Source organism: Eschrichtius robustus, chromosome 6 (genome assembly GCF_028021215.1).
Source record: "Eschrichtius robustus isolate mEscRob2 chromosome 6, mEscRob2.pri, whole genome shotgun sequence".
Classification (NCBI taxonomy): domain Eukaryota; kingdom Metazoa; phylum Chordata; class Mammalia; order Artiodactyla; family Eschrichtiidae; genus Eschrichtius; species Eschrichtius robustus.
Window position 1 is genome coordinate 106,087,586 of NC_090829.1, and position 11,710 is coordinate 106,099,295.

Genomic DNA, 11,710 nt, shown 5'->3' on the forward strand with positions numbered 1-11,710 from the left:
GAGCATGATTTATGAGGAAGCAAAATAATAAAAGAATTTCCTTAATAATGAACTACAAATTCACTTAAAAGTAATATTCTTAAGTTGCTGAGAAGGCATACAATCACAAAATCGTGTAACCTGTAACAAAATTGTTCCAGACCTTAGAAATCATCTAACTGGTTCATTTTTACATGTGAAGAAATGAGGAATCGAGTTTAAATTCTTTCAAAATAAGGGAGTAGCAAAAGTCAGACTGGAAATAAAGTGCGAGAAAAAAATAGGCTTTGTAGTTTAAAAAGAAAATAAAACAAACCAAAAAAAAAAAAAAAAAAAGCCAGAGGAAAAAAAATCTCTACAACAAAACTACGTTAACTTCAGCACATTACTTGACTTTTTGGGCTTCAGTTTCTTCATCTTTTACAAAAGCATAAGACTTCAATAATACTATCTACCAAAGAGTATTGTTGATTTGAGTTCATATGTCATTATTCACGAAAATAACTTTGGCTTTATTCATTGAACAAGTATTTACTGAGTACCTAATATATATGCTAGGTATTGTCTTTAGCAGATAGGCAGAGGACTAGAAATATATAAGGCTCTGAATAAAAACTAGCATTTGTTCCCTTACTTATATCTTTAATAAACACTATTGAATACCTTGTCTCTGTGCAAAGCAGTGGAAGTACAATGAAAAACCAGTCCCTGCTCTCAGCTTAAAATCTTAGTAGGGGAAATTCATAAATTAGCAATAATATCTAAAGTGCTAAAACTGAAACGAGGTGCTCTGATAAATATTAACAAGAGAGTCCACTTAGGAGAAAACATTTAAGCCAAATCCTCAAAGATGAAAATGAAGCAGCCATGCAAAACCTGGGGAAAGATTATTCTAGACAATGTACACAAAACTCCTAAAGAGAGAAAACGCTTGACTTCTTGAGAAATTTTTAGTTTTTAAACTCCATTTCTATCAGGGTCCTTTTCTTTCTACAATATTTTAGACTGTCTGCAACAACAAAAAAATTAAATTCTACAACTTTGGATACTTGCCAGTAAAAGCAAAGGGCTAAGTAAGCACAAGATAAATACAAAGACTAGCAATAGATGTTGGCTGGATCAAACAATGTGTGAAAATGAATGGAATCAAAGCTAAATAGTGATAAAAAGCAGATTACGAAATCTGGACTTTATTTTGGAGGTAATGTAACACCAATGAAATTTCTGAGCATGGAAGATATGATGAAAGCTGTAGTACTTTAAGGAAGTTTAATGTCACAAATATGCAAGAAATATTAAAGCAAAGAAATAAATTATTATGTAAGTCAAGGTTTAGGTAAAGAGGGTCTAATTATAGCAGCTGAAATAGAAAATACTGCAGATATGCTACATCCAGATGTGGCAAGAAACTGAACGTGTGAAACAAAGACTATTTCTGAGGCCGAAAGCACAAGGGTGTCAAAGAGGAAGGAAAGAGAACCAGAGATTGTGGTAATACAGTGAGTTTAAGAAATTTGATATAAATTGTTACATACTTTTTTTTATTTCCCAATTACCCAGTTTATTCTTTTTCATAAGTAATACTGTCATACATAAACATTATCTTTCCTCCAAGTGGTTTTATATCACTAAACAATCAACTTAAGAGGTATAATTACAAAAGGATGCAGTATGCGTTAACACTCCTACCTAATCCAGATAAACAACTCAAAGGCATCTTTGCTTTGGAAATAAGTGCCAGCAAATGACAATAAGTCAAAAAGGATTCATCAAAAACCTACTGTAGGGACTGCCCTGGCGGTCCAGTGGTTAAGACTCCGAGCTTCCACCGCAGGGGGCTCGGGTTCAAGCCCTGGTCGGGAAAGAAAATCCCGCATGCCTCACAGCGCAGCCAAAAAAACAAAAAAAACTTACTGGAGATGAGAGGCAGTATGTGTAGTAGTTAGTTACCACTTGGCTCTCAGGCTCTAAAACCTGGGTTTAAATCTAGGCTCTACCATCAGCTATGAAAGCTCGGGAAGTTACTTCAACCCTGTTAAAGACTGACAGCTGTCCACAGGATTAAATGAATTAATACAGGCAACATGCACAGAAAAGTAACTGCCATATAATAAGCACCCCAAATGTAGGAATTATTTATCCTGTGCAAAGCCCAGTGGGGAAAAGACTGAGAAATAAGTAGGAATCACAAGTTCTAGGAAGTACTTAGGGAGGCAAAAGTACCTTACACGTAACAACTTGAGCACAATTAGTATAGTAAAAGATCAGAGACAGAAAAGACTAATGCAAGTTTATGAAACTAAATGCTTCAAGCAAAAAGGCTTTCCTAAGTAGTTACTGATTTTTTGTTCAGAAAACATCACATCAGACAAGTAACACAGTTGGCAGTGGACAGCAGGAGATTCCTTCAATCCTTAAATTCATTAATTGAAATATAACTAATTTCATACTTGAGATTTAGGGTGCCTAAAAACTGAAGATGAAAACTGCTAACCAAAGAACCCTCACTAAATGACTCACTGAAAAGGTAAATAAGATTAAGGCCAGTGATTCTATTAACATTACATGACTAACAGAAGTAACTCTGGAGTTTCTGGTTTAATATTTTGGAGTACATTATAACTCACAGTAAACATCATACTCAATTTTAATATTAACACTTTACTGAAAGACTACAGGAAAGGTTCAAACTAGAAAAAGTAAAGCTGAAAGGATTTAGTGCACTCTGACACAGTTCTGAAATTATTTTCCTTCCAACTCTAGCAAAGGGCCTGATGTAGTTCTCACTTTAAGACATCTAAACCCAGAGATTGAGATTTGAATTCAACATGAGAAGTTGAGGTAAATCAACTTATTGATGTATTATTTTATCTTACGCTTGATTCAGTGACTTACAGATTGTAGATGCTCAATAAATATATGCATATAAACTTGAAGAGAACCCAGATCCATAAGTCTTATTTCCCAGCCTTACAGCTGGGCTGTGTACCTTCAAACTGGCTATATACAAAGGTTATAAATAGGGTTGGGGAGGAGAGGGGGAGGGAGCTGATCACAAATATAGACCCTTCAGAAGAAATGTTCGTATTTTTAAAATCTTTCATTAGAATTAGCAATACGCAATCATTACCAAATAAACATCTCCTTAGGATAAAGTTTTGTAAAGATCATGAGAACATAATATTTTTTTCACATTTTTATGACTTTCTCCAAAGCATGTTCATTGAACTTGTCTTGTCCAAATAAAATAAATTCTGCATTAATGTTTCACTTGACAGTACTGCAGTAGGTTTTGCCTTAATATCCAACATCTATTGAAAAACAAAATACAAACAACTATCGTAAACTGACAGACTTTCTAGAGATTATTCTTTCATTAGTAAGATTCAGTCCTCTAGCTTAAGGACTCTGGCAAGGGCACAAAAGTTTATAAAAATAATGTTAATTCTTAATACAGTAGAGTAGTAGTCTGGGGGAAATAAAATTATTACGGCAGGATTTGAATATGGAGCATAAGGATCCCTGTTAGGACTCACAGATGTGCTTCAGGGAAGTCCAAGAACTCAATGAAATATGCAAAAATTGTAATACTATACGCAAACATATTTTTTCTAGAAAGAATATAGCTCTCTTTTTCAAAAGGTCAATGACCATCCCCTGCAACCCAAAAAAACAGTGAAAAGGGCATCTAAATTTGTGAAAATAGATGCTGAGAAAAACATCACGGTATGGTTCACTCATTTTTATGACCTTTTAAGCCACAAGAGCCATTTTGTTAAAACACAGTGTTTCTGATTATCTCATTTAGTTAAACCATTATTCTTTAAATCCTTTTCTGGGGTGCTATTACAATTTCTAACTGGGACTAGGTAACTAGCCTTCCTTTAGCATAAAAATGTTGCCTTTCTGAAAACCCAAGAATGTTTTCCTGTGTTTGCCATTTTCAAGTTGATTTAATAAATTAGATACGGCTTTTTTTCTATTATTTGGTATTTTAGTAAGACACATGAAATACGTTTTTCGGTATTCTGGATATTAGTAAAACATCCCAATACAACTATTAAGTTTTTAACAAAAAAGGATATTGATGTATACTGTTAGCTATAGCAAATCAGCCTCCAGTAAATAAAGACCGGGTGTCCCCTGGTTTGACCACCCAATTACTATGAATTATGTGTGGAGTTGTATTCTTTACTACTTGACTCCACAAACTTCATAAATACCAGCTGAGTATAATGAAGTAAGAGACAAAGCTGTAGCGTCTACTATTCCCTAACATAAACAGAGTAGTGAGTGGTAGTAAAAGTAGCGTTCAATCTGCACTGTGCTTTTGGACCTTCTCAAAGGCCTGACCAAGCTTTAAGCTTCATGAGCAAATTTCAGTTCTACTAGGTCTTCTTTCTCTGAACAGCAAGTATACACTTCCCTTATAATGGTTTCTAGGTATCTTAGGGCCCTCCAGTATATCCTACTCTGACCTTGGGCTTTTGGAAGTCAGTAAATTTTAATGGAAAGTTAAAATTTTATCCTAAATCTTAGTTTGGGGTCTAAAAGTTTGTGTATTCACGTATTAAAGTCAAACATGATATAACCCCAAAACCACCACTAATGACTAGAACCAAAGACCAAATCTACATGCAAAAAAGTCTTTTATACAGTATATAAGCTTCTTTTGCTCATTCATTCACCCATTCACTTAGACATTAGGTCCTACTGTGTGCCCAGCTGTGGGGATTCAAAGGAAATAAAATATAGCTCTAATTCTCATTTGGTCTAATTGGAAAGATTTCACATTTTTAAGGGTGATTAAAAGAACATGCAGATTACAGCCTTCCTTGAGCATTACACATTCAAAAATTCAATACTGAACATATCTACAGGTAATTTCTGCCCGTCCTGAGCATCTTTGGTATTATTTCTGCAGCACTTGACATCAATAGCACAAAGAAAACAGATGGGAATAATTTCAAATTTTATCCTTTACTTTGGATATTTATCGATTACATGTTATAATGATACTTCAAACTTAAAGAAAAAGATAACGGGTTTAAATCTAAACAAAAAACGATTCTTACAGCAGAAAAAGGGATTTCCCTCCTTTATTAAGTTCTTATTTTAGGACATATCAATTTGTACTCCTCGTAACGTAAGAGGCATAGGACTAAAAAAAAAAAAGATCAATTTTTTCCTCCTGCTTCCAAAATTTTATCAGTTACCCTAGATGATCATGAGCAGAGTTAAAGTTAAAAAAATTAATATGAACAATACCTCCTCACATTTCCCAGTTGAATTTTTTCCAAATGGCATTTTTGTAAATTAGAATTAATTAAATTCAGATTCAGCAAGTAGCTGCTGGGTGATGAGGAATTTAAACTTGAAACCAACTGTGTAATCTGGCCACTTAACCTTGTAACTCAAATCTAGTAAAACAAATTAAGAGGTTAAAAAAATCCTAATAATTTTAATTCATGATGTGGGAGTATATCTCAATATATGTATTAATTTTTTTTTTTTTGTCACCTCTTCTACAATCATTCAAGAGAAAACACGGTAACTCATTTAAATTAGGAACTGGGCAAACCTTTTTAAAAAATTTCAATAGTATGTTTCCTTTATATGCTATTACAATAAATGCTCTATAAAACTGTTAGCTGAAACTTTAAAGAAAAAAGTCTGTTTTGAGAACAGCACTTATCATTGCCCAAAATTGTTCAGAAAGTGTTGCAGATTTTAAGATACTTAGCTTGGACAACAGCAGATAACTCTGAAAAATGTTCCTCAAATATTTTAAAAGGCAAATTAAATTTTTTTCCACCAGCTAAATTACTGGACTTTTTGTATAAGAATGTCATTCAAGTTTTCTAAAATGCGAGTTTACTCATTTTAGAAAGTGAGCTTACTCATTTACTGAGTTTATAGTAAACATCTCTAAAATTTGTATTTTTTAAGCAATACTGTCATGAGATGCATTTGTAAAATTACCCAGATTTAGACAAAAGTAAATGAGAAAATTAAAAGGGGAAGCCTTGAACACTATTAATTTTTTCCCGCATGACAAGTACAGATATTAGCAGAATATCCACCAAGTAAAATGAAAATATTAACTGGTTTCTAAGGCACACAGTTAGTTACAACATCTAAAGTGGGATTTATTTGATGAATTGCATGAAGCCTTCAGAACATTTGCTGCAACTCAAGTAGAAAGAGGCAAGTGTTCACATAATATGTTAGCCTGTAGTCAAGAAAGACATTTCAACTAAAATACGTCAATCCCCGAATCTGAAATCACTTAGACATTACTGATGTAGTATTTGGAAGAATTTCTGTATAGAACATTTTTCAGACTGACATGTAGTACTCAATGCTTCAAGGGTTAGGTAAAATTAGTTCTCTTTTGTTCAAAGTGCCTCATTTCCACTAGATAAAGTTTGGTCTCCAGTCTCACTATCCAATGCCTGCCTTACATTGAGTCATCCTTCACTGGACCACACAAAGTGTTTACATTATAAAAGGCTTCTAGATCACTTGGTTCAAATGTAATAGCTGGTTTCATTAATGTTCCAGGAGCAAGGGAACTCTCTCCAATAATTCTCAGGTTGATAAGTTTGATTTTCCAAGTATTCTCCACAAAAGGGCAGCGGATGAGTCCAAAAATTTGTTCAAAAATGCCCAAACAAGTGTTCCCTCGGTGGACAGTCCCAGCAACTCCAACCATAACTAGACCATGGGGAGAAGAAGCACATTTCAGTCCATGGGAATCTAGGTTGGGACTGAGAAAAAGATATTCTTCTTTCACTAGTGACAGCAGACGAAGGCTCACAATTTCTGCTCCATGGTAGTCTATCACATTTTGTTCAGATGTGTTGTAATAAAACCTAAGCTTGACATCATGCCAGAAGTGCTGTGGCCCCCATTCATCTTGAGGTGGTCCCAGAAGAGGATTCTGAGAATTAAGAAGTTCAAAGAACCAGTGACAGAATTCTTCACCTAATCGACGAAAATCAACCTTTTCAGCTTTTTTATCTTCTTTCTCCTGTTGATTAATAAAACCAACGTTAATTCTTGTATCTATTTTCTATCTTGCCTGTTTCATAGCTAACTTTTAAGGTACTAATTATAGCAGAAAGGAAATGAACTACCTGTGAACTCACTGAACCGATCTTGCACAGTAAATTATTTCTCAAAAAGGGGAGGTCATTTTAGAATTTCTCAGCTTAAACTTCTGAAAATTCCTCTAAGAAATTAAGGTTCAAAGTCTCTTAAAATATCAGCATGAATTAAGAGCCAATAATAAGGATTTACATAAGCATTTTCTCTTGATTGTGGCAGTGATTTCACAGGTGTGTTATTTGTCAAAACTTTCAAACTGTATGCTTTAAATGAATACACTTCACTGTGGTATATTTTATATGCAGCAAAGTTTATAATAAACACGTCTTTAAACAGACACTTCTAATATGATTGAAATAGCTTATTTTCTATGATTGGGATTATTTTATACTATTTCTTTCCAAAATGAATATTGCAAAAATACACCTGATAGGCTAGATTTTATTCAACAGTGTATTCCAGAGCATAGTACCTCATCTAGATGGTGAAAGATCTTGTATTTACTGGGCACGTGCTATTACTGAATGTACTGGGCACTGTGCTTGGCACTTAAGTGCTATTTCCTTCTTTCTCCACAAGCTTTATGACACAGATATTATCGTTATGCCCGTTTTATAAACAAGGCTCACAAAGGTCCTTACTTGCTCATTTACAGCTAGTATACAGCAGACCCTAATATGAAATCACATCTATATGATTTTAAAGTCAACATTCTTTTCAGTACATTAAGGAAGGCTTAGAAGTTCCTTTCCTAATGTGAAGGCAAACCTCTCTCACTGTAAAATACCATTAATTCAATGTGGGTATGTAGTTTAAAAACTGCAAGTTACCTAAAGGTTCAATCGATATTTAAATATTCACACAATATTTAAAATGTACAGTGGAGATAAAAAGAAATACGAACAGCCAATGCCAGCTGGAGGAAATTACTAAAACAGGATTTTTTTCTAGCTAACAAATAAAAAAATTTAAGTTTCTTTCATGAAATTTTTGCAATTTAATACCAAAGCAAGTCTTCAAAATGAGAAAGGGCTTACAACAGCATTCTTCTAAAGTGGAAAAAAGAAATTGGAGAACCAGAGGCTAAATTAAAATTAAATTGATCCTGTAGTCTACCCATTCTTTTTAAAAATCAATAGTCCCCATTTGATAAAGGGATACAAAACATTTTTTCTCACAAATCAATAGAATATTACGTATACATTACTAAATATCAAAAATACTTTGTCTCAGGTGCTTTACTGCTCTTTCTTTAGGATGCAAAAGATAGAAAGTAAAGTTAAAATTATAAAAAAAAAAAAACATTAACCACATCATTCCAGATCTAGGATTATCTAAAGATTTTTACACAGAACTACAGTTCAGGATATGACTATAAGGTCTGTTTTACCTGTTCAAAGAGTCTAATGTTCTCGGTCTTAACTGGCTCTGGCGTTTCCTTCAATTTCAGTTGTGACTGCTTTTTCCAGTAATCCTTTGCATGCTGAATAAGACTGTGTTTTTCAGTAGCTGGAGGTATAATAACCCCCTGTGTTGCCAAGTACTTAAATATGATTTCTCGGTGGACTTTTTTCCGCCTCAGAAGTTCTTCTACACTTTGACTGTACACTAATATTGCACGAATAGCATCTAAAAGAAAATTATGAAGATTAATAGAAAATCATGAGTCACTTGTAAATTTGTCCAGGGTCAGCAGAAACTCTATCAAATAATATTTATAAACTCTTGTCATGGCATTATTGCTTTTGTATAAGATGGTTATCATTTCTAAAAACCAGGAAGTGGGTTGTCAGGTTTTGGATTTTAAAAAAATTTCTTTAAACTATAAATTTCCCCACCTAAAATTCCTCCTTCCTTTCACTTCTCATACGAGATTGTGAATTTAAGCATTTTCTTTTAAAGAATGGTTGTATTTTCAGAAAAAATTTGAATAAGAGAAGAAAAAATTTTAATAAGGTCAATGGAACTAAATTCATTTACAATCCCTAAAATATAGGTAAAATTACAATACTTTTCAATCTCCTCACTCTACAGATAACGAAAGTCAGGGATACATGAGGTATCAACAATCATACTTCTAAGAAGTGGCAGAACCAAGACTTTTAATTTTAAAGAACTTCTATTAAACAACAGACTAAAGATGATTTTTACATATGTGAGGTATACAGAATGGTAATAAAATGAACTCCTACATACACACGACACAGCTTGAGACACAGGAATTACTGGTATCTTTGAGGCCCTCATTTTACCTCTCCCTACTTGATGCTATTCCCTCTCTCTCCTCGCTCACCTCACATGTAGCTACTCTCCAAAATGTTATCATTCCCTCGATTTTCTTTTCTTTTTTTCTTTTTCTTTTTTTTTTTTGGCCACTCTGCGGGGCTTGCGGGATCTTAGTTCCCTGACCAGGGATCGAACCAGGGCCCCCCAGCAGTGGAAGCTCAGAGTCCTAACCACTGGACCACCAGAGAATTCCCTCGATTTTCTTTAGAGCTGTACAGCATAACTATGTATCCCTACAAAATATAGTTTGGTATTTCTTTGAATGTTCTATAAATCTAATCCATCAATATATATAGTCTTCTATAATTAACTTTTAATGTTTCTGAGATTAATCTATGTGGATAGACACAGCTGTAGTTAATTCATTTTCAGAGCTGTACCATAGGTAATTATAGACTATACCACAAGGTGTCTATCCTTTTGTTTATAGACTTTTATTATGTGTATCCAAATTACAAATACTATTACTTTGGACACTTCCACACTTGTCTCCCAGCCCAGAGGGGCAAGCAGCATGAGCATCACCTGGAGCTTGTTAGAAAGGTGGAATTTCTGGGCCCACTCCAAAACTACTAAATCAGAATCTGCATTTTAACAAGATCACTGAGGGACACATAGGCACATTCAAGTTTGAGAAGCTCAGGTAAGTAACCTTCCATTTTAGGAGATAATATAGAACTTGTTTTCCAAAGTACTAGTTCTAATTTACACTCCCCCAGTAGTTATCAACGACATACTTCACAAGATCAACAACACTTGACGTTTTTACATTTAGTTTTTGCCAACTTGGTACATATGAAAGACACCATGTAGTTTTGGTTTTCATTTCATTGCTTTCTAAAGATGTTGAGTATCTTTCAATATGCTTATCATTTTTTCCTCTCTGAGAAATGACTTCAAATCACTTAACATTTTTGTACTGGGTAGTTTCGTTTCTTGTTTGCTTTTGGATCCACCATCAATTAAATTCAGCAATTTTATCTATTACAATTTTAAATTCACATTCACCAAGACTGTTAGAAGGCGATTAGCATGTAAAATATATAAATGCCAAAGAACTACATTAAGTCTAAAATTATTTTCAGTCTAAATTCTTAGAAATTTATTCATTTAGTGTTCTTGGCTCACTTTCAAATGAATGACCTTAAATGGCGGAAATGTTAAAAGCAGAGAAAGTTTTAAAAGGCAGACTCTTTTGTAGATACTTAAGTCATATGCTAATACAGGAGGCGGACATTTTCTCATTTTAAACTAAAATTCAGCAAATTTAAACTAAAACTAGCCAGGTAATATACAAAATCATAAATGCTTAAGCTCCTCATTACATTGCAACCAGACTGAATATTTATAATCCATGAAATCTACTCTACCGAAATGTTTATTTGGCCCTGAAAGTAATGTAGTCCTAGTACACAGAATCATCTCTGAAAAACTTTGGCTCCAAAAAGAGACATGGATTCATCCTATCTGCTCTTTTATCACAGTAGTTGTTTTACGCAGCAGACTGATAAAAAGTGTTTATGATATCCTCCCCCAAGCTTGAAGAAAATGAGCAGCGGCTGACACTCCTCAGCTGATCGAAACTGAAAATGGAAAACACCCTGACTCCCCGGAAATCTTCAAAAAACAAACAAAATCACTATTCACGTACTCTGCATCTTCGAAACAAGCAGCGTTTGCCCACAACGTATAAAGGATAAAACCTGGAAGCAGCGCCATTTTCAGCGTGCATCTGAAGCAACAGAGCAGCTATAGGGGCCGAGATTCCCGAGGGTTCCGCACAAGCGCAATCCCGGACGGGCTGGGAAGGAGGCCTACCACGGCCTCCACTCACACGCTCCCGCCAGCTGGGGGCCGGGTGAGGCCTAGGGAGGGACGGCCGCCCTTGGGGGCAAGGGTCTACCTTTACCTTGGCGGTCCTCAGGCTGCACCAGGCGGTTGGTGATGGTGTCGCATAGGGCCATGATCTCGTCGTTGTCCAACAGACCGAGCAGGTTACGACAGCCCTCCATCTCTGGGTAGCTGATCCCCGACATCTCTACCCCCAGAGAGGGGGGGAGAGGACGCCAATGACTTCGCCCCCTTAGGCCCACTGGACCGGCGCCGTGGCAACAGGTACCGGAAATGCCCTTCCCGTTGTTCGCAGCCAAAGGGCCTCGGGTATTCCAGAGCCGTGGGCGGAAGTGATCGTTAATGAGGGCACTAAGGGAACGCGGTGCTCCGACCGGTGGTTCCGGGCTCTCGGGGACTGAGTGGAGTCCCACGGATCTCACTTTAGGGCAACTCCGTATTTACACCGGGAACATCGACCTTCCATAAGGGAAAACGAAACCTA

The 11,710-nt window shown here is 35.5% G+C and overlaps 1 protein-coding gene across 1 annotated transcript; it reads right to left on the bottom strand.

Annotated features, from left to right (window-relative positions):
- Nucleotides 1-5,047: 5,047 nt before the first annotated feature.
- C6H3orf38 (chromosome 6 C3orf38 homolog) lies at nt 5,048-11,508 on the bottom strand. Its single transcript, XM_068546899.1, has 3 exons — nt 11,285-11,508; nt 8,480-8,718; nt 5,048-7,012 (listed from the first exon to the last, which is right to left on the bottom strand). The coding sequence occupies exons 1-3, from the start codon at nt 11,409-11,411 to the stop codon at nt 6,440-6,442; spliced, it is 939 nt and encodes a 312-aa protein (XP_068403000.1). The 5' UTR covers nt 11,412-11,508; the 3' UTR covers nt 5,048-6,439.
- Nucleotides 11,509-11,710: the final 202 nt, after the last annotated feature.